We start from the raw sequence: 23493 nt of genomic DNA on the forward strand, positions 1-23493 counted from the left end.
CATCAGTCTGCCTTTCATTGGGGTGTCAGAATCCTGTGGTTTCTGCCATTATTTAGGATGTTTATGTAACTAGGATATGTAGATTCAAATGGGTAGCCGTGTTGGTCTGAAGTAGCACAATAAAACCAGACTCCAGTAGCACCTTTAAGACCAACAAAGATTTATTCAAGGCGTGAGCTTTCGAGTGCTTGCACTCTGATGAAGAGTGATTGCACTCAAAAGCTCACGCCCTGAATAAATCTTTGTTGGTCTTAAAGGTGCTACTGGACTCTGATTTTATTAGGACATGTAGAGTTTCATCCCTGTGTAGGAGATGCGGCCAGCTTGTCTCCTTTGCTCTAGTTTATGACCCTGGTGTTCTTTCCTGCATTTCCATTCCCTCCCCCCTCTCCTCTTTCTCCCCTCTAACAGTCTATTTCAGGGGTAGTCAAATTGAGGCCCTCCAGATGTCCATGAACTACAATTCCCAGGAGCCCCTGCCAGCAAATGCTGGCAGGGGCTCCTGGGAATTGTAGTTCGTGGACATCTGGAGGGCCGCAGTTTGACTACCCATGGTCTATTTGCTCCTTTCCCCTTCTCCCCTGGAACCGGATTCCCGTCTTTCACTATTTACCAAGAGTTTGCTTTTCTGAGTAACTGAAGATCCTCACATAGGACCCTTTCTCATCTCCTGACTTCTCCAGGAACCTTCGAGTGGCTCATTCTTCCTACTCATCACTCCATAATACGCAGTTAAATAACACTGGATTGAAGTTTTCCAGAGCTTTTCCACCTTCAGTAAAATCCAGTCCAAACTAGATCTTAGAGCACTTGCACGACGTGTGTCAGGCAATACACAGATGGATGTCTAGAGGAGGGTTGTTCCACAGCCAATCAGCCATGTGACTCAGGAGGAATGTGATGGAGACAGAAATAAACAGTGGTGCAGAGAGTGGCCAGTCCTCCCAAAGTATAAGAATTCAGAGCCCCCCACTGAAGTTGATTCCCAGTGGATGAAATACACTGAACTTCCTCACACTAAGCATGATTAGCTGATGGAGGTCCCTGCCCCAGATGTTAGCTTAAAGGTAAAGGTATCCCCTGTGCAAGCACCGAGTCATGTCTGACCCTTGGGGTGACGCCCTCTAGCGTTTTCATGGCAGACTCAATACGGGGTGGTTTGCCAGTGCCTTCCCCAGTCATGACCGTTTACCCCCCAGCAAACTGGGTACTCATTTTACCGACCTCGGAAGGATGGAATGCTGAGTCAACCTTGAGCCGGCTGCTGGGATTGAACTCCCAGCCTCATGGGCAAAGCTTTCAGATGGCTGCCTTACCACTCTGCGCCACAAGAGGCTCAGATGTTAGTTTAGATGACTTTAAACAGGGATTAGACAAATTTCTGAAGGGGTGGATCCATAGCAATAGGGAATCTTCATGATTACAGGCAGCATTTCTCTGAATACCACTTGCTGTGAGTGTGGGGCCAAAAGAGAGGGAGGGTTTTGCTTCTGTGTACTGCTTGTGGGCCTTCTGGGATTGGCCTAGCCAGGGTTGGAAACATGGATGCTAGATTAGATGGAGCCAGCAGGCCTGCTTTTTTGTGATGCCACTTCTGTCTTTCACTGGGTGGACCGAGGTTCTGATTAGAAGTACAGTTGTTCCCCTCGCACACCCAAGTACTTAGGCTGACTGCATAGTGGATCAGGGCTTGGGAGTTTGTGGGCTCATACAGATTACCTATCAGATCAAATGATTGGCATTTATAGCTGTAGATCCCTACCAGCATGTTCTTAGCCTTCACTATCCACCCTGTCATTTTGTAGTGGGAGACTTCTGTGCTCTGTCATGGCTATGAATGGGTTATAGTGGTTCTGTCTTACTATTCACAAAAATTCTGTGGTTAATAATTTAAAATACACAATATAAAATCTCATTTTAAAAATCATTAAAATCACCCCCTTCCCAAACACCCATCATTAAACAATTTTAATACCAAATTAAAAGAGTTAAAACACGTACAAAACAGATTTAAAACATCTTTTCTTGATAGACAGTTGGGACATCATCCTTTTGACCTATTCTGTTTCAGAACACGTTTCTTTAAATATGTAGAACCTAAAACTGGCCCCAGAATCTCTTCTTTAAAAACACAAGACAGCCTTTTGACACAAACCCTGGGGTTCATGAAGCAACAACAAAGACACAGTTAAAAAAAAGTAACGGATGGTATACAAGAGATGCCAGCTCTACCTGATCAAACCTTAGCAGCAAAATACATTTTTCATATGGTCACAGAGGCTGGTTCTCGGGGAATTAACGATGAAATGCATGGACAGTATTTGCTGGGTAACAACCCACACTTTTGTTGCTGTTTTTCCAAGATGTATTAACTACCTTTGTCCCCCAAAAAGCAAGAGCATTGTAGAAATAGATGCTAGTATGCCTTCTGATTTACACACCAAAATCCCTTGGTCTCTTGCATAGAATTGGAACTGACTCGTATCTTCTACCAAAATTGGCACTGAAATCACAATCCAGGCCAAGAAGTAGAATGATGGTTTAATTTCCATTTCTTGCATCCCTCAGTCCTGATTCTTTGAGAAGGAGGTTGCAGCAGTTCAGTATATGGCAAATGTAAGGAACTCTTAACTAGAACAACCCCCCCCCCCCCCCCCGTGCTCTAGAAATTCTCCTTATTGAAATAGAACTGGACCTTCCGAGGGTCCAGGCTGGAGTGTTGATTGCAGCACTTTTGCAGAGATTTAGCCAGCGGGCCTGGTCCACACAGGAAAACACCCACCACAGACCTGCAAAAACCAAGGGAGGAACTTCAGCAAAAAACAAGCCCTGTAACTTAGAAAGGAGAGGAGAATGTTTATGTAAGAGAGAGAGAGAGAGGAAAGTGAAGGAATTAATTTATGAGCTTTAGAGGCAAGCAAGCAATTCTATATCAGAAAGGCCCCCAATCCACTGTAATTAGAATATATTATGTAAAATGAGAAAGCATACATTGGTCAATTTGCATAATTTATTAATAGGGAGGAACAAAATCTCCATAATATGCTCTAGCTCCACCTCTCCTACCACCATCTCACCATTCCACCCCCAGAAACATCTTTGCTAGGCAAATACCAAGTTATAGCTAAGTAAGATTTGATTTTCCCCAGGGAACTGCGGAGCTAGGGTTCTCACATAATTCCCCCATCCCCTCCACCAAGCTAAAAACATCACACTGAAACCTGAATGAAATAGGTATGTATGTAGCATAGATTTACCCTTTACAATATCAGCAGATTATGGCAAGAGCTTCAGAACAGTCAATAGTTCAATAGAAGAGTTCTTGCTTTGCACATGGAAAGTGTATGTGTTTTTAAATGTCTCTGGCAGGACGATGGGAAAAAATGCTCCTCCTTAGGCCACAGAGAGTCGCTGCTAGACAAAGCAGGCAATGCAGCTACTTCACTGTGCACCTGTATAACTCCTTTTCCACGCCTGGCAAAGCAGAACGTTATGCAAATGTGTGCATTTTGTATCATTGATGTAGAGCAGGGGTAGTCAACCTGTGGTCCTCCAGATGTTCATGGACTACAATTCCCATGAGCCCCTGCCAGCGTTTGCTGGCAGGGGCTCATGGGAATTGTAGTCCATGAACATCTGGAGGACCACAGGTTGACTACCCCTGATGTAGAGCACAGAACCTGGAGTTGCCTTGATTTGATTGTTCCCATCATTTATACCCCCCTTTTCCCCCCCAATGGAGACACAAAGTGACTCATATCGTTCTCTCCTCTGGGACTGTTACTGTTACTGTTAGCAACAGCATCCAAGGCTCAGCATAGCCCCCAAAATGGACAATCTCCAGAGAGCCTCCGTTCCACCTGCTTGTTGCCCAGGATAGCAGACACTCACTTGGGGTGTGCAGCTGCCACCGCCGAAAATTCATTGCTCCACATGGGCCTCCCAAAGGATGTTTTATGCCTCAGGCCTGTCACCACGTCCGTGGCTCTGTCAACGTTGAGTGCCGCATGACCAACCTGGATGCTCGGCAAAGAGAGGCGGCTGAAATAAGTCAAATGTTGCAACAGGCACATCATGCATTCCAAACAGCTTGCTAAGACTGGTTTTGCTGATGCTACAGAACCTGCCGAACTTCATAGCTGGTGCTTGTGGTAATAAGCAAGTTTGTGACTCAGGACATAACAAGTTTGGGGAAAATGGAAGCTGAGCGGTGTGCATTGTGGAATCCTGCTGTGAAAGTGCACAAATTGGTATTGAATGTGAAATTCAGCATCCAGAGAATCTCAGAGTGGAGTGAAACATGCCTACAAGAGACCAATGTTTTCCTAGGGAGATGATAATAATGTTATCTGTTCAGTTATGTCCGACCCTCGGTGATTCTATAGGAAAGTCTCTGACTGTTTCTTTTAGTTGGTTCATGGTCACCCCTGTATCAGCTTGGATCGTGTCAAGCCAGCAGATCCTTTGGCGACCACGTTTCCTTTTGCCACTGACCATGCTGAGCATTAATGATTTTTCTAGCGAGTTTGATCGCATGATGTGTCCAAAGTAAGTGAGCTTCATCTGTAATATCTTGCCTTCTAATGACACAGTTGGTTTGCTCCTCTCTAAAACTATCTTGTTGGTAACTTTGGCTGTCCATGGGATTCTCAGCATTCGTCTCCAACTCCATAATTCGAAAGCATCTATTCTCCTCCTGTCTTCCTTCTCCAGGGTCCAGCTTTCACATCCATAGCTTGTTATGGGGAAGAAAACGGCATTGACTAGCCGGCACTTTGTATTTAGGCTGATATCCTGACTCTTCCATATTCCGTTCGTGCCTAACATTGTGTTCCAGCCCAGTGTTATTCACCGTCTGATTTCACGGCTGCATCCACCACTTTGAGTGATCATAGAGCCAAGAAAGATGAAATCATCAATACATCCAATGTTCTCATTTTGAGGCAAAAAAATGGTCAGAGAGGCAGGGTGCAAAACATTTTTCAGCCCACCAGTTCTCCACTCCAAATACCCAATTCTAGAGGCTTGTTTAACCTTGAAAAACACAGGTGAATGAAAGAAAAAGTGACTGGGGGAGGGGAATTTGGAGAGGATAAACAATGTTCTTTACTTCCAATCCTTCCATTCAGAATCACTCCTTCGGAAGTGGGCATTTAATGTGTTAAGTGCTGTCAAGTCACTTCCGACCCCATGAATTGATGTCCTGTCATTAGCTGCTCTGCTCCGGTCATGCAAACAGAGGGCTGTGGCATCCTCGATAGAGTCAGGTCTTTTAACACAGGGGTAGTCAACCTGTGGTCCTCCAGATGTCCATGGACTACAATTCCCATGAGCCCCTGCCAGCGTTTGCTGGCAGGGGCTCATGGGAATTGTAGTCCATGGACATCTGGAGGACCACAGGTTTGACTACCCCTGTTTTAACATACAAATCATACAAAGCAATGGCTGGATTTACAAGGGTATGCAATCATGTGTCATGACATCTTCAGTTTCCCTTTGTGCTTTAAAAACTACTTTAATCATGAACGGTGTGAAAATGACATTTGGTGAGGGTTCAGGCACTGCCACGGGGCTCTCGAGGAAGCCAAAGGCTGGCCTGGGTCAAGGGCAGTGCAAAATATGAACGCTGAAAACTAATGCATTTTCTTTCCTTAGGGGAGTAGCAAATAAGTGTCATTGGTCCCACCAATTAATAAGAGGGTGTGTCACATTTCTCGTGGTGCAGGGTGGTAAAGCCGCTGACAAGCTGTCTGAAGCTCTAACCATGAGGCTGGGAGTTCGATCCCAGCAGCAGGCTCAAGGTTGACTCAGCCTTCCATCCTTCCGAGGTTGGTAAAATGAGTACCCGGTTTGCTTGCTGGGGGGTAAATGGTAATGACTGGGGAAGGCACTGGCAAACCACCCCGTATTGAGTATGCCATAAAAATGCTAGAGGGCATCACTCCAAGGGTCAGACATGACCCAGTGCTTGCACAGGGGATTCCTTTACCTTTACCACATGGGCTGGCTCTGCAACTCACCATACTGCCACTCCAGCCAGTGAGGAAGAGGCGGTAGCTCAGGAAACCTGCCTTGCCAGAGGCCTCCATCTCTTGCTCCAGGGAGGCCAGCAGGTCCTTGAACCAGCCAAAGGACCCGGTATCCCGGCAGATCCAGTAGAAGTAAATCTGGGGATCCGTAAATGCAAAGAGAGATGCTCAGCTTGGATGCGGATAAGAAGTCTGAAGAAACTTTCAAAAATTATATAACCAACAGTGACTGAAGGGCCCCGGCTCCCTCCCTCCCAGAACTCCATCAGTGCGCTCTGGACCTGTTTGTACAGTTGCACTGCTTGCACTGTTTACACCAGGGGTAGTCAAACTGCGGCCCTCCAGATGTCCATGGACGCTGTCAGGGGCTCATGGGAATTGTAGTCCATGGACATCTGGAGAGCCGCAGTTTGACTACCCCTGGTTTACACTGTTTGCATTGTTACAACTATCAGTTATTAGTATTAGTGTTACGGTTATTTATATGTTATGGACTGTTTCATGTATTGTTTATATGTTTTATGTAAACCGCCCTGAGACTCCGGGGAGGGCAGTATATAAATTGAATGAATGAATGAATGAATGAATGAATGAATGAATGAATGAATGAATGAATGAATGAATGAATGAATGAATGAATGAATGAATGACGGGGGCATAGTTTCAAGTCGGTAGCCGTGTCAATCTGAAGCAGCACAACAAAACAAAATCAGAGTCCAGGGGCACCTTTAAGACCTACCAAGATTTATTCAGGGCGTGAGCTTTTGAGTGCAAGCACTCTTCCTCAGACTATAAACTGACCACCATAGTCTGAGGAAGAGTGCTTGCACTCGAAAGCTCACACCTTGAATAAATCTTTAGGGGCATAGTTGTTTTACTTGGTACATTCCTGCTAACTTTTGCCTCAATGCTCAGCTTAATGCTTAATGCTTAAACAGGCATTGCAGGTTTTGGAAGCAGAGCAGCCTGCAAATCCTGCTCCACCAAAGATGATAAATAAGATGAGCGCAGCAAAGAGGTTCCTCTTACAGCATCAGCAGCTCTCTGAAAAACAGCCGTCTGTTCCTTGCTTGAGACTGCAAAGTGCTCTCCTGCCTTCGCTTAGCTCAGCTCAAAAACTAGCATTCTCTTGTGAATAGCGTAAGAAGAAGCAGAATATTTGCAAAATGTAGCAACCCCTCCTTCCCCACGTTACCTTTTTGGTTTTGAGTTTTTCGTTATTCTGCTGTAGCTTGTACCAAAGGGATTTCAGGACTGAGGCAAAGGGGGTCACTCCAATCCCTGCTCCCACCAACATGGCCACCTCATACTGGAAGACATCCTCGCTGGCTGTGCCAAAGGGGCCGTCCACCTTGATACTGAAAAGACGGGAAGAGCTGTGAGCCAGGTGCCTTCTCTGATCCTTTGACGGTTGCAAGAAATACAAACCCCAGATCACTGCAAACACTGGATTATTAAACAAAAATCTCAATTCCGCAAGATGCGGGATGGCCTGAGAAGGCGAGCCTGCCGGCCCAGATGGTTCCCAGTTCCCTCCCAGTATGGGAACGTGGAACATGTGTTCCGATAGAAATCCCTCTGCTTGTTCTGCCATAGCTCCTCTCCCCGTAAGCTTCCTCATGAGGCCGACTGACCCAATAGGGACCGATAGCACAGAAAGGGGGAAAGAAAGATTTTGGGTTTTGGTTTTTTGAGAAGGAGGTAGGTAGGGAAGGGTTGTAAGAAGAAGAATAGGGTATATAAGGGATTAGTGAAGCTAGATATAGTGTTAGAAAGAAAGATTCAAATGGGTAGCAGTGTTGGTCTGAAGTAGCACAATAAAATCAATCCAGTAGCACCTTTAAGACCAACAAAGATTTATTCAGGGTGTGAGCTTTTGAGTGCAAGCACTCTTTGTCAGACTTCGAGTGCTTGCACTCGAAAGCTCGCGCCTTGAATTAATCTTTCTTGGTCTTAAAGGTGCTACTGGACTCTGATTTTATTGTGTTAAAAAGAAAGCCTGCTAGCATTAGCTGGAAAGGCTGCTGTCCTTGGCAAAGGCAAGAAACAAACTGCAAACTGGGGAACGCTCACAACAGGAAGGGGAAAGAATTTAGCAGCCTGTCTCCCTAAAGCGAAGGGTGGAGTCACCCAAAGATGTCTTCCACCTCTGGGAGAGAATAGCAGGGTTGTGACTCATAGAATCATAGAGTTGGAAGGGACCTCATAGAGTTGGATAGAACTGGAAGGGACTCAGCAGCAATCAACAGCAAACCATCTCTGCATTTCCCTTGCCTGGCTGCCAGACAATCTGTGGATCTCCTAGCTATATTACTGGCATGCCAAAGGGTAAATAAATAAATGTATGTATGCCTCTGCTCACCTGGGCATCTTTGGTTTCTGCTGCTCAAACTTGTCAATTAGGGTCTCCGTCCAGTCCCCTGCAGACCGGATGTGGACAGAGAAAAAGTCCTCCTCTGGGGCCGACGTGAGGGTGAAGGGATGCCATTCCCAGTGGGAGATGGAGGGGCAGTTCAGGAAGACGTACTGCCCTACTTCCATGTTGAACTCGTTCATTTGCATCTGCAGTTCGAGCACTTTTGAAGGGTGCTTGACAACCTGGAGAGAAAAGCCTGGCCATGAAGCAAAATAAGGTCTAGGTTTCTTGTTTGGGTGACCATGATGACTTTCCTATTAGAATTACAGGGTTTATCCTAACCTTCTGATCCCGGGACACAAGCAAACAGCACAGTGCCTGGCACCATTGATAGTGTCCATGATTGATCTTGCTCTAACAAGATGGAAGGGCAAATGGAAACTTTTACAAGCCAACCACTTTTTCTGAACCGGACAAAAAACCCTAAAACACAAAGTCCCACCTCTTGCTTTGGGGTGAAACTGGTGCTCCCACCCTCCCTGACAGGCCTATCGTCACAGTATGTCACAAGCAGGGTGGAGGCTCCCTGCAGAGGAAAGTCAAAGAGCCCACAGTCAAGCAAGTTGGCTACATCAACGCTCAGTCGCATCCAAAGGAATATTTGTTAGCAAAGCGGATAAGTCATTGAGATGCACACGCTATCTTTAGGTTGAAGAAGGAAAAAGTTTATTTATGGGAGGACATTTCTGATAGTGCAGAGGAGAGATAGGAGAGGTGCTACCTACATGCTCTAGCCCAAGGAGAGCGTGAGAGAGAAGCTTCCGTGAAGAAAGAGGAAATTGCCCTGAGAGTATCAGACTAGGGGCAGACAAAAGGCACACGTAAAAGACAGAAAGGTCCTGAACTCTCTGACTTTATCTAACAGTCTTATCTTGCTGCCCCCTTCAGGGTCTTCTTCTTCTTCCTCTTAACTTTGTACACCAGACATTGCATACTCCAACAATATTTCCTCCCAACCCAAATACGGCATTCAGATTTAGAACCGTCCTAACAGAAATACTATTGGACAGCTTCAACCCACCCAACCTTCTGCCTAAAGTCCTGGGAGAAAGGTCAGGAAACAAAAAGGAGACACTTTCCCAGACCGCCTTGGGCTACAGATGAGGGACCAGAATAGATTCCCAACGACACGAGGGTCTCCTGCTTGAAAAGACTGAGCTGGAAGGCCATACCGATGCTTACCTTAGTGACGGCCACCTTCTGGCAGGAACGCCAAAACCGCACAACTCGTTCGAAGACGTAGAGAATCAGAGGGGCCAAAACCCATTTCCAGGACTTTAAAGAAAGAACAGAGGCGTGTCTGTGCTAAACGGACAGTCACAATTAAGAGTTTTCTCACTTTTGTATGACCTGCCTCGCTCTGTACACCGTCTTCCCTTCTGCTGGCCTCCACCCCTGACCAGGCTGTGCCTATTCCTCAACAAGCACAGCCACTTATGGATGGAATTCTAACATTTCACATGTAACAGATCACTTGATTTCAGTTCTCCGGGGAAACTAATTTCTGTCATCAACATTATGTTCTTTATTGCCTTAACCCAGTGGTTCTCAACTTTCCTCCTTTGGGTCACCGAGGCTGCTGCTGCCCCCGCAGCCTCAGCAACCCCTGGGAAAAGAGTCGATCGACCCCCATAGGGCAGGGGTAGTCAACCTGTGGTCCTCCAGATGTCCATGGACTACAATTCCCATGAGCCCCTGCCAGCAAATGCTGGCAGGGGCTCATGGGAATTGTAGTCCATGGACATCTGGAGGACCACAGGTTGACTACCCCTGCCATAGGGGACACGACCCCCAGGTTGAGAACAGCTGCTCTAATCTAATAATATTTTGCACTCAATTCCTTGAACATTGGGGAGCTCAGAGCTACTTCTGAAGGGCCAGATGTACAGATTGAAAAGCAATGACATAAATGCAGAATTCTGCAAAACTGGAAAGGTCCCAAAATAAAAGCAACGGAGATCACAACCCCCATGAATTTCTAGAATAATCAAGGCTATTCCTTAAACTCTCAGATTCCAGAATCTGAAGCAAATTCCTGTTTTGCCCCAGTAGTGTTAAATGTAAGTCTCAGAAGCATCCTATGTACTCAGAAGCATCCTATGTACCCTATGTACTGGACAGCCAGTTTGGTGTAGTGGTTGGGAGTGCAGACTTCTAATCTGGCATGCCAGGTTCGATTCTGCGCTCCCCCACCTGCAGCCAGCTGGGTAACCTTGGGCTCACCATAGCACTGATAAAACTGTTCTGACCAAGCAGTGATATCAGGGCTCTCTCAGCCTCACCCACCCCACCGGGGATGGGTTGTGGGGAGAGGAAAGAGAAGGTGACTGTAAGCCGCTTTGAGCCTCCTTCAGATATGGAAAAGCGGCATATAAGAACCAACTCTTCTTCTTCATCTTCTTTTTAAGAAATGGAAACAAAAGGTTCTGATACATTCTAATCCCATAACTCAAGTTCCTTTGCCTAAGGAATGTACTGGACAAAAAGAAGCACTGGTATGCTTTTTAGCCTAGTCAGGAGAACACTGCATTTATGTTCTTCTTACTTCAGCTGGGATACTCCCAAACTCAGGTTCTTTGCAGCTGAGATTACTGCTCTCTCGATCCCACTCTGTATAGTTGGATGCACATTCCCTTGGGCTGCTCTCCTTCATGCTGTCTGCTGTTTGCCCACGGACGACACCTCTGGGAAAAGAAGAAAATCGTCAAAGCTGCTCTTTGCAACCCTTCTTGAAAGAAAATGAGATGACGGAAAGATCAGCGGTGGGGAGGGACAATCCTCTTAGGGGCAATAAATATGGGCCACCTCAAATCTTTCTATGCCTCAGCTCTTGAAACAGTGGCTCAGTGACAGAGCATTTGCTTTGCATACAGGGAGTCCCAAGAGCAAAAAAAAAAAAAATCTGCTCAGCAATGATAGGAAAGGTGCCTGTCCTGGGCAGCTGCTGCCGGTCTGAGCTGACAATACTGATTCTGATGAACCAATGGGCTGACTCAGTATAACAGCTTCTTGTGTTCTCCCTCCCTCACCCCCTTTGCCCTAGAACATTTCTCTGATGCTTGCGGTGGCTTCAGTACTGCAGTAAACCTCTTGTATTTCTTTTAAAGATTGTGCTCGCCTTTCCAGAAGCAGATTCGGAAATAAATACGGAAGCCAAGACCCCAGCTACCGCAAGGGCAGGGGCCCATACCCCAAGCAGCTGGTTTACTCTGTGCTAGCCTTACGCGATGCCGTGGATGACGAGGCCTGCAAAATAGATGACAAAGAGGTGATGGGTGAACCAGAAGACCTCAAAGTAGCTCCGGCGGATGAACTCCACGGAAGAGGTGACCATGAGGATCAAAGCCAAAGTGATTATCACTCCAGTTAGACCTGGAATGGTGGTAAACGCCACGTACAGAGGGGTCTGCAAGTGAGAGACAAGGAGAACCAGCTGAGGTCACACACAGGCCACACTAAGCAAAGTCCTAGAGGACATTATGTTGTACCCAGTAGGCATTATTTGCTTGGACATTCTTAAGGCAGTGGTTCTCAACCTTGGGGTCGGGATCCCTGGGGTCGCTAGGTTGCCCAGCTCCGCGGTGGCTGGCAGCAGCATGTGGTGGCGGGTGGGGTGGCAGTCAGCGACCGGCGGAGGTGGACGGAGGTGGCAGACCCATGGCAATGGCTGCCTCCACGCAAGATCGATTGTTGTGCGCACGCATGCACACATGCGTTTCCAGCGCCCCACTGTCTCCTTCTGCAGCTGCCCAGCCTGCCCAGAGGGTCACAGCAGCACCTGCTGAGGAATGCACCAAAATGCTTCGCTCATCTCTTTCAGAGCTAGCAAGAAAGTGACCCCTTCCCCCCGCATGTCCAAAGTCACCCCATCGCGCCTGACTCCGTCCGGCCACCCCCACACAGTTAAAAGAAGGGAGAGAAGCAGCGAGCCAAGGGAGCAATGTGGATGCAGTGGAGGTAGTGGCGGCAGCCCCCTCCTCCAGGCAGGGCCCTCACCCCCCTCCAGTCACCTCCTGTGGATGGGTCACCCATGGCCATGGCTGGAGGGGGCAGCAGAAGCGCCTCCACAGTGCTAGCTGGCAGCTCCTCCGGCTGGCTCCCCGCTGGGCTTCAGCACCGAAGTTGGGGTCGCAGCAAAGGAAAGGTTGAGAACCACTGATCCATGCTCTGTTGTTGGTCCTCCACAGCAGAGGTAGTCAACCTGTGGTCCTCCAGCTGTTCATGGACTACAGCGAATGCTGGCAGGAGCTCCTGGGAATTGTAGTCCATGGACATCTGGAGGGCTGCAGTTTGACTACCCCTGGTCTATTCCATTTTAAAGTCATGTCAGCTAATGGCTGTCAACCCAGTAGTGAATTTCATTACAATTAGTTATTGTATCAATATCAGAGGTCGGCTTTAAGTGAACATTGGGGACTTTTAAAGCAATATCAGAGTCCAGGGGCACCTTTATGACCAACAAAGATTTATTCAAGGCGTGAGCTTTCGAGTGCAAGCACTCTTCGTCAGGCTAAGAACCGACCATCATGACAATGGGAATATATAAGCAAAAGTTAATCCTGTTAAATTGGTAAACTGTGTCCCAACATCCAAATACAGCCATATGATAATTCTTTGCCAAAACAGCCATATAATAATATAGTTTCTGAATGTGCACAGGGCATTCCTTAATTAGAGATACAAGGGATTGGGACCTACTGCATGCCAAAGAACATGATGTGCTCATGAGCTCGCCCAGCGCTTGAGAGCTGGCAAATCTCATTTTAGAAAATTATTGCTAATGACCAAGGTTGGCCTGGTACTCACTGTGGTGTTAGACCGGATGGGGTTAAGCCACAGCTCACCATCCTGGTGCAGGTCAGAGAGGACCGAAGCTAGACTCTTATCGGTTGCTTGCTGGGCATCGTTGTACCACTCAAAGTTGCACAGGTGAGCAATGACATGAATAGCTGAGGGTACAAAGTAAAACTGAGTCGATTCCCTGCCAGAAACCAGCCACAACAGCGAATTCCCTAACAGTGATTCCCTAACTCAGAGGTAATCAACTTGTGGTCCTCCAGATGTCCATGGACTACAATTCCCATGGACTACAATTCCCGACCACCGGTTGACTACCCCTGCCTTAACAAGCACTTTAAAATGGAGGATGTAGTCAGGCGGTTACTGCCAGATGCTGGATGTTGGCGACGTCATATGGAGGGGCCAGAATATAGCGACTTCTTTTAGCAAACATTACACTTCATTCAATGGGTGCAGAAATGCCCTCAAAATTAATAACATCATGACCCCTGAATCCTTTGACTGGGATGCATTCTAAATTAGGATATAGTTTAGAATATGGCTAGCAAGATGCATTGATTCCCCCACCCCCACCCCGGCCATTCATTTACACTCTACTGGTGACACTAGGAGCCTTTGCAAGGTGACTCCGAGAATTCTCTGACTCAGAAAAATGTGCTAGATACCGACAGACGTCAGCGTACCTGTGTGCAGGACAATCATGTAGGCGACCAGCTTGTGAAAAGTCAGGTTATGGTCCAGCTGCTTCCTCATGGTCCGTCTGCAACACTGAATGAAACCACAGTTGTCGATTTCAGGTAGAGCACATTTATTTCCTAGGTGGATACCGCAAGGCTTCCTACCCATTTTCCACACAAGGAAAATGCAGGATAAGGAAAAACTAGTGGGCGATGCTTTTTCTGACATAGTCCCCTTTGAGTTTCAATCATTTCTGCCCCAGGTGCATTCTAACATTTGGTGTAAACCCAGCAGAGTACAAGATGGGGGTGGGAAGACTAGTCTTAGTTTCAAATTGTTTTGCAGTATTTAGGCCTCTAGAGCCGTGGACAGGACCCCTTTGGGGGTCATGTGGCAGGGCGAGCAGCTTGGCCGGGGGCCGGGGGGGGGATGCCACCACTGTTGCTGTTCCTCCTCCTGAAGGCATTTCTGCCCACGGGAAATGTACCGTGCCAGCTGCCGAAGGTAGGCAACATATTCCACCCCTTCCAGATGACGGTGCCTACCTCCAGCAGCTGGCCCGCGATGTCCGCCATTTTAAGCCATGACAGGGGGAATCCCCAGAAATAGGTTAATCACCTGGAAAAGCGCAATCCCCCAGCAAACAACCCACCCGCACACGGCGGAAAGAAATTTGGAGGGGGAAACGCGCTTTAGCCCATGTCCCGCCCCTGCTCCTGCCCTCCTCCCTCCGTTCCCTGCGGGAATGGGAAGGCAGCCCACCCCCATTGCAAACAGCAGAATTCTCATTAGGCGTTCCTACATATGTGCAGCCTTCCCATTCTCTTTGGTCCGCAGCCTCCCATCCTGTCTGCTGCTCTCTCTCCTACCACCATCCCGCTGCTCCACCAGTCCCTGACAGTCCAGTCATCCTTAGATGCCTTCTCTCCCTCCTCAGCACATTGTGGAAGCAGCACCTGGAGATATTCTACACCGAGCCAAATAAAACAGTTTAAAAAACAACCAGTTTAGACCGCTTTTATTATATTACAATCATTGTTCTGCATTGAATATAATCTGTTGAAAAACTACCTTGTAATGCTCTCTACATGAAACAATTCATAGCCCTCCCCAATGTAGTTTTGCCAACTCTGCTTTGTTCTCCAATGTAGTTACTAATCTGCATGACTAAGGAGCTTCTCTGCATGACTAATATTGCATCGCAGGCAGGAGAGAAATGAATCAGTGAAAATCATCTTTCAGAAACAACGCTTAAAAGATGCTTAAAGCACCGAAGAAGCATTTCAACATGCAGAGCAAAGCCAGTTTTGCGGAGTATATTCACTCTTCTGTGCAGAGATCAGAAAAACAATGATGTATTTAGTAAGTTTTCATCAGCTTATCCATCATGCAGAAGAGGCCCTGGCATATGAGGCTACGTGGAGGTAGGAACACCTAACGAGAATTATGCTGTTTGTAATGCTGAAGGAGGTCTGCTTCCTTCACCTTGCCTTCTGTTGGCTGGCTGTGGATTCCTTCATGTGTTTGCTGCTTGCGCACCATGTGGGGAGGGGAAGACACGGCTGGGAGAGCATAATGTGTGGAGTGGGGAATAGCGTTATTAACTCTCATGCTATTGCAGGCAGGAGGCATCCCGCCATTTGGGCCACTGTGCAGAAATCACCTGTGTACTGTTAATGGTATGAGAGCTCAAAAGTGGCTCATATTTTAGAATTCCACCCAAGGAGCTTCTTCAGAAATGAGCCATTGTGTCAGCTTGCCATTGCCCTAAGATAAGGTGACCAGATTTTATCATTGGTAAAGTGGGACACCATTGACCGGGGGGGGGGGGGGTTCTTGATTAAAAATTTGGTCTATATGGAGCAACAAAATTTTTCATACAACGCATAGAACGCAAAAAATAGTAATGTAATATATATTTTTAAATTTCAACATAAGTATAATTTGCCAGGTGTCCCCAAATGTCCCTCCAAAAGTGGGACAATCTGGTCACCTTACCCTAAGATTTTTATCCCCAAAGATTGACGTTGTAGGCGGGCCTGACTTTGTACTTACTGAGCAGGTGCCCCTCAGGAAGGAGAGAAGGTTCCGGCAAACTGGCAGCAGGATCAACAAACTGTTGAAGTTGATGCATTTGGCTGAAGCACGTGCCCAAGCCAGTGCAGACTGCAAGCACAGAAAAGGCTTTTATAATGTTATTTATTTATTTATTTATTTATTTATTTATTTATTTATTTATATACCACCTTCCCTTTTGGCTCGGGGTGGTTTACATGATAACTCACATATGCAGTACAGTGCAATGAACAGTCAATAAATGTATCAAACAGTGTAAAACAGCAACAGTACTCAATAACAATAAACAACAGTTTGGTCTCTCTGCACTGTGGTCCCGTTTTCTATTAGTTAGTGCAGATAATGAGGCTTCTAGTAAAGTAACGACAAACTATTTCACAGTTCATTTCTCTCTTTTCCTTTTTTTCCTTTTATTTTCGTTCTTTGCCAGAATGATGTCTGGTTATAAGTTTCACGGAGGATTGTTACTGTGCCTTAGTTCAGGTTTCAACGTGAATTCCTTGGTCCTTACTGAACAGCTGTTTTTTTGTTTGTAGACTACCTGGAGTGGGCAACCCTGAGAAATATCTACCCAGCCTCATAAAGCTGGCAGAAGTTTATGAAATTTTTCAGAGGGAGGAGAGGGGCTTGGCACCTGCTGAGATGTTTCCGGGTGTTTGTTATTCCCCACTTCCTGGCCCCTTCAACAAACACCCATTCTGTTTCAAGATCCCTTTTTTGCCCCTCCTTCACTCTGGTCACAATCCCTCCTTCTCTGGCTCTTTTTCTTTTTTTCCAGATTCCTTTCTTCCCCTCTGCCTTCACACCTAGGGAAGTGATCTCTGTAGTTTAGAAATGAGGTGAAATTCTGGGGGATCCCAAGATGCCAGCTGTAGGTCAGCATTCCTAGCTGAAGTCCTTTCCCTTCCCAGACCTCCAACCTCCCCTGGGATCTACCCCTAAATCTCCGGGAATTTCCGAGTCAGTGTTTGCCGACCCTCAGCAAAAATAACAGTACAACAGATCAACAAATCAAAAGATATAACACATTGGATACCAACAAGATCAGAAGCCATAAAGTCTCTGCAATTAATAATTGTTTTATCCCCTGGAAAACTGAGACTAGAACCTCTTTGGGTATAACCACAGAAGTCTATCTACATAGAGCAATTATGCTAGAGGCCCTAGCTCAGGCAAGGGTTAATGCATCAGGCCAGGCTTGCACAAAACTTTGTTTAAATCTCTAGATTGCTGTGCAGCTCTACGGTATAACCTCAGTCTCTTTCCCCCGGGAACTTTTCCTCTCAGAACAGCCTGTGAGGATAAACCAGGAAAACGCCATTTGCACTGCCCTGAGCTCTTTGGAAGATACAAAGGGAATGAAGCAATGAGCAGAGTACAATTCTACTGAAATGTGGTTTTATACGAATGTCAACATTGTTTCTACGAAAGAAATTTGGGGACTGTAGTATGGTAAGTGGGCTGACTTCCTCAGAATCGAGAACTGTAATTCCCCAGAGTTCACTGGGGAGAAACAGTTTTCACCTAGGGCCAGTCTGTGGCCCCTGACCTTTCCATTTAAACCACAGAGTTCCTTGCAGCCCATACAAGGAAATACCTCCATTTAGAAGCTACTTGGGAAAGAGCTTTTGTCAGTTTATTATTTTGTTATGTTTGTATCAATACCCTGACCTGGATGACTCAGGCTGGCCTGATCTTAGCGTATCTCAGAAGCCAAGCAGCATTGCCCCTGCGTAGTATTTGGGTGAGAGACCAACAAGGAATGGCAGGGTTGTGACACACTCTCCTGGAAAGGGCTGTGGACTGTGTCCCCTTGCCAGGTCAGATAAGGGCCTGCATTGCACCAGGCCTGGGGCCGCCCTGGACTGGCGCTCACATCATCCAGAAGCAGAAATTAGCCCCATGACCAGACGAGCGCTGTGCCGGGCTAGATTCCTGGTGCAGAAAAGGTCAGAGCCAGGCAATGGCAATTCATCTCTGGCCGTCTCTTGCCTTGAAAACTCTACTGTAGCGATCCCCAACCTGTGGGCCGCAGACCACATGTGGTCCCTCAACTAATTGGAGGTGGGCTGAGAAGGACGCCTTCCTCCCCGCCCCCCCCCCCCGGCCCTTTACAACACACTTCGGGTGTCATTGTCTCCCATCACTCCCAGATGGGACTATCTCGTTGCAGAGAAACAAGCTCAGGGTTCCAATTGATTTGTCATTGTCATGAGTTAAAATTTCCATGAAAATAAAATGTTCCTTATGTTCATTGTTGTGGTGTGTCTGTATCTTATGTTGAAGGGATGTTTAAACATGACCATAGCGATCAGAGAGCGTTAGGGCAGTGGTTGAGAGTAGAGGAGTAAACTATCCCCCCCCACCGGGCCTCAGTAAAATTGTCAAGCGTTGAGTGGTCCCCGGTGATAAAAAGGTTGGGGACCACTGCCCTACTGGATCATTATGAATCAATTGTGACTTGATGGCACTTCCCACCACCACAGCAACCTCAGCAATGCCGGTTTACACTGCTGTTTTATTTTCTAAAAACCTTGGAATGTTTGATTCCACTCATACCTCCTCCTAGGTTGTAAGATTCCCTAGCAATGAGAGAGCAGAGGCTGCGTGGACGCATAATGCTCACCCCCAGGAGCTGTCTGGTGTAGTAGTATTTCTCATCCCGGTCGAACGTCAAGAAAAATGTCACAAAGAGGAAAATGTTCAGCCCCAACCAAACTGCCTAAAGAGAACAATGGGAGGAAAGCAGATGTCATAGCTGCAAACTTTATACCTGCTAGCAAATACGGATGAAGTTGTAATGATATTTGTAAATGACATAATTTAGCAAGAATGAAGGGGGGGGGGAAGCTGTGAAAGTTTATGGAGTTGCTGGTGATTTGAGATCAAGATGGAGCTTTCTGCAATTCTGATCAAGTTAGTGGAATAAGGATTTTCCCCTCCTTGTAACATCTGACTTGAGAGAGTAATTGGAATCCATTTGGTCTATCCTGCATCTACACACTCCTTGGGACATAATGTTTTCTAATTTCACTGGATTGATTTGGAGGGGAAGGAGAAGCCTGTGGGAGGAGGACTCAGTTTCCAGATGTCGCCCTATCAAGTCATAATTATCACCCCATTTTACAGCGTGAACCTAAAAAAGAGAGAGGGCTGCAAACCTGCAGGTAATGACTGGGGATATTCCATGACTACAGCTGATCTCCAGATGACAAAGATTAGTTCACCCGGAGAAAATGGCAGCCGTGGAAGGTGGACTCTAAGACAGGGGTAGTCAGCCTGTAGTCCTCCAGCAAACTCTGGCAGGGGCTCATGGGATTTGTAGTCCATGAACATCTGGAGGACCACAGGTTGACTACCCCTGCTCTAAGACATTATACCCCTTTGAAGTCCCTCCCTTCTCCAAACCCCACCCCCTTCAGCCTTCATCCCCAAAATTGCCAGGTATTTCCCAACCCAATGCTGGCATCCCTAGAGAGAGAAGGAGGCTGGAGATAGTTCCCAAAGGAACTGGGAACCAGTTTGAGGCTCCTAGAGAGAGACCTGCTCTGATTTATAGGCCGTTTTCCCCAAGGCAACAAAATAGGCCTGGGACAGAGAAAACCACATTACTTAACAATTCATTGGCATGGCGCTTCTGAGGTTCACAAGTGCTGTACATAAATTATCTTACTAACACCCTGAAGGCCAGTATTATTAGTTCCCTTTTACAGAAAGGAAACTTATACTGGAAGAAGAGTATGCCTTAGACTGTCTCATGAATTCAAAGCCAGGACCCCAATGCGGCAAAGTCAGTGTGGGACTGGATGTTTATTCGACAACATTATCACTTGCATCATGCTTAAGTGACTCTGGGAGGATTCTCTGCATAGCCCCAGTTGAGCCTCTGCATAGTCATTTTACTGAACTTTCCTTGACAAAGCCCATCACATGGCTGCCATTTCCTGCCCCTCAGGACATGGGTACTGCAGTCCTGAACAGAGTTTCACCCTTCTTAGTCCACTGGCATCAATGGATTTAGAAGAAGAAGAAGAGTTGGTTCTTAGATGCCGCTTTTCTCTACCTGAAGGAGTCTCAAAGCAGCTTACAGTCGCCTTCCCTTCCTCTCCCCACAACAGACACCCTGTGAGGAGATTGAGGCTGAGAGAGCCCTGATATTCCTGCTCGGTCAGAACAGCTTTATCAGTGCCGTGGCGAGCCCAAGGTCACCCAGCTGGATGCATGTGGGGGAGTGCAGAATCGAACCCAGCATGTCAGATTAGAAGTCCGCACTCCTAACCACTACACCAAACTGGGTGGAGCTCTGTTTTGGATTGGAATGTACAGTTTATTGACTTTGCCTTGTTTTTTGTTTTTTGTTTTGTTTTGTTTTGTTTTTTGGATTTTTATACCACCCATTCTTTGCAGCTCTGGGCAGTTTACATGGAACATTGCATAAATTTACATGGAACAGTATAACAATCGATAACATAAAAATTTCAATAGAACATCATAACACAATCTATCAAGTAAAAGTTCACAACACAACATGAATAACAACAACACTGGGGAGATCAAATTGTTCAGTCATGGAAGGGCATCTGAGGGGGGGCCAGCAGATGTTCCGAGTCGGTTGGCCTTAAGCAAATGCCTGGTGGAGGAGCTCCCTTTTGCAGCTCCTGCAGAATTTTGGGCAGGGCTCTAATCTCCTCAGGGAGCTCGTTCCACCAGGTGGGGGCCAGAACTGACAAGGCTCTTTTGGTGGTCCTCTAAGAGGGTATACCAACCAGAGCTTTCCTCTCCTCTACTTGGCCTTTAGGACAATTCTGTAAAGCTGGATAGGTTGCAGGAATGTGACTGGCCCACATTAGGGCTCATTCCGCACAAGTTAAATGTAGCAGGAGTGTGGCAAATTGTAAACGCTACTAATTTGCAGTTATGCACGACGTCGCACACAATCTGCCACACTCCTGAAACCGATCCGCAAAAAGCAATTCGTTGTAGCACTTAAAGGGAAATCCAGAAAAACGGATTCACCCTCCGAAAAGCACTACACTCTTGCAAACAATCTGCAACTAGCGAAAAAGACCTGTGCATTCCCATTGTTGCGGTTTCAGCAAAGTCCCTCCCCCTAGCTCTCTCCTCTGAACTTCCGGTGAAGCAATCGCCATTTTTTTTTCTCGGAGTGAGCGAAAAGCAACGAGCCGGCAAGCCTTCATTCACCCAGCGAGGCTCCAGTTGCAGTCCCTACACAGAGCTGCTTTAAAGCTCCCCTAAGTCACCAAGCACAACACAGCCCCGTTTGCAAGTTTCCTTTATTTTTGGCTGAAAATCACGCCTGTGCACGGGGGGGGGGGGTTCACTCGGGGGAGCATGGCAACGATGAATCGGCAGCTCACATGCCAGCTGCCAGCTAGATGGGTCTCTGTTAGGAGGAAGCAAGGAATCAAGGCATATTCGTTGCAATGTGTGTTTTTCTTTTTTTTTTTTTTAAAAAACTGTTCTTAAAGGGAAAGGGGCTTTTCCGGAGCATAGTAACAACCGCCCACTGGCTGCTCGTTTGATTGACGGCCAGGGGCGAGACAAAGCACGGAAAAAATTGCTTCCTTTCTAGCGATTTTTGGGGAGACCCAAAACCTGTGGGAAACGATTGAAACGCTACTGGATTCCACTACAAAGGCAGGTATGCGTTACACTGAATTCCAGTATTTTAAATTCCGTTATTTCTTTCTGCAAGCAATTTGCCACATTGATCCTTGTGCGGAATGGGCCTAGCTCTTTACCATGAAATTTCAGCTAGAGGCAAGTGAGAGGAAGGTATCACCACTGACTGAAAACAAAAGCAACTTAAAAACGTTAAAGCAGCAAATAGCGGAAAGAAAGGAAAGGCAGGAGCACCAGGGGGTGAATGTTAGGCAAACAACCTTATACATTCAATTCCAGCTTCAAAAACAAAGTAAAAAGTCACTTACGATCACCAGGGCTGAAAACCAGTGGTTTACCAGCCAGTTCCCCATAGTGGATTTGTATCAGGAGTGAGCACAGATGGTCTTCTGTGTGGTGGATGCGATCGACTTGTTGAGAAGCTGCCTAAAGCTCTTCCTGGGTTCCTTGGGTGAACCTTTGTCTTTCACTTTTTCATTTACTCTGTGAATCAGGGAGGAAATGCAGCATCCTTGGCCCTGCCCACCCCTTGTGCAGCGCTGGGATTTTCCCTGATGGGTTTTTAAAAAGGAAACAGCCAGGTTTTTTTAATCTCCTCAAAGCCTTATCTCCTGAAAATCTACCCAGCTTCTTTCACTTCAGATAACTAGGTAAACAGCCGAGCAAACAGGGCCATCCTCTAATTAAAGAAAGGGGAGGACTGATTTTAAAAAGATGCTGCCTGCCAAGAAAACTTGACACAGGCAACTTTGCACATGCTCCTTGTCTAATTTAAACTGAGCCCCCAGATATGTAAAACAGCTCTATTTTCTAGCCTGGAGCTGGCAGCCCTAGATGCCAAGAATATTTATTTGTTTGTTTATGGATTTATATGCCACTCCTCTCAGACATACCGTCTCAGGGTGGTTTATAGAAGTTTAAACTCAGGGTCAAATTAAATTAAATGTATTTAAACACAACCAAACACTTTCTCTAAGGAAAAACCCTCTCAAATATTTGAATTCAGGTTCACCAATTGTCTCAGAGCAGAGTCTTATTCACGATCCCCTTTGTGGAAGGCCCAGCAGAGTCCTTCTGATGAAGATGCTGAACTGCAGGAACACTTTTCGTGGAGATGATGGAGGTGTCTTCAAGTTTTCTTTTGACGAGGGAGAAACAGAATCTATCCAGTGTCTTAATAAAGCATAAAAAGATAAAAAGTCTCTCATATTATTTATTCAGGCTTTGACTCTGCCAAAACGGCCTCTAGATTTGTTTTCCGTTTTCAATCTGGCTTTCGTCAGTGGCAGTGAGTCCGTCCTTGTTAATATTTGAATATAATTAGGCAAACGCTCCTGTGTCATGGAGAGTCAAGGCTGTGAGCTCTTTGGAGATCAAGAGCTCACAGCCTTGACTCTCCATGATACAGGAGCGTTTGCCTAATTTGGCAGAGTCAAAGCCTGAATAAATAATATAAGAGACTTTTTATCTTTTTATGCTTTATCAAGTCACTGGATAGATTCTGTTTCTCCCTCGTCACTAATTTGGGATCGTCCATTTTTTCGTTCAAGTTTTCTTTTAGCAGTCTTCCTGACATGAATTATTTATGTATTTATTTATTATATTTGTATGCCGCCCTCCCTTCACAGCTCAGGGTGGTTTACAGAAAACTTGGAAATCAAAATACAGGGTTCTTGATCTTTGGAAATTTTTAAACAGAGGCTGGATAGCCATCTGACGGAGAGGCTGATTCTGGGAAGGCTCAAGGGGGTGGCAGGTGACAGTGGGTGAGCGAGAGGGTTGTGAGTGTCCTGCATAGTGCAGGGGGTTGGACTAGATGACCCAGGAGGTCCCTTCCAACTCTATGATTCT

The 23493-nt window shown here is 46.5% G+C and overlaps 1 protein-coding gene across 1 annotated transcript; it reads right to left on the reverse strand.

The window, feature by feature from the left end:
• Positions 1-558: 558 nt before the first annotated feature.
• On the reverse strand, positions 559-22788 carry NOX1 (NADPH oxidase 1). Its single transcript, XM_077308653.1, has 13 exons — positions 21951-22788; positions 18626-18721; positions 15979-16089; positions 13929-14013; positions 13252-13394; positions 11670-11851; positions 10991-11129; positions 9628-9720; positions 8392-8627; positions 7225-7387; positions 6021-6167; positions 3892-4016; positions 559-2789 (listed from the first exon to the last, which is right to left on the reverse strand). Exons 1-13 carry the CDS (start codon positions 21993-21995, stop codon positions 2663-2665), a joined length of 1692 nt encoding a protein of 563 aa, XP_077164768.1. The 5' UTR covers positions 21996-22788; the 3' UTR covers positions 559-2662.
• Between the last annotated feature and the right edge of the window lie 705 nt (positions 22789-23493).

This window comes from Paroedura picta, chromosome 13, assembly GCF_049243985.1.
Source record: "Paroedura picta isolate Pp20150507F chromosome 13, Ppicta_v3.0, whole genome shotgun sequence".
Classification (NCBI taxonomy): Eukaryota; Metazoa; Chordata; class Lepidosauria; order Squamata; family Gekkonidae; genus Paroedura; species Paroedura picta.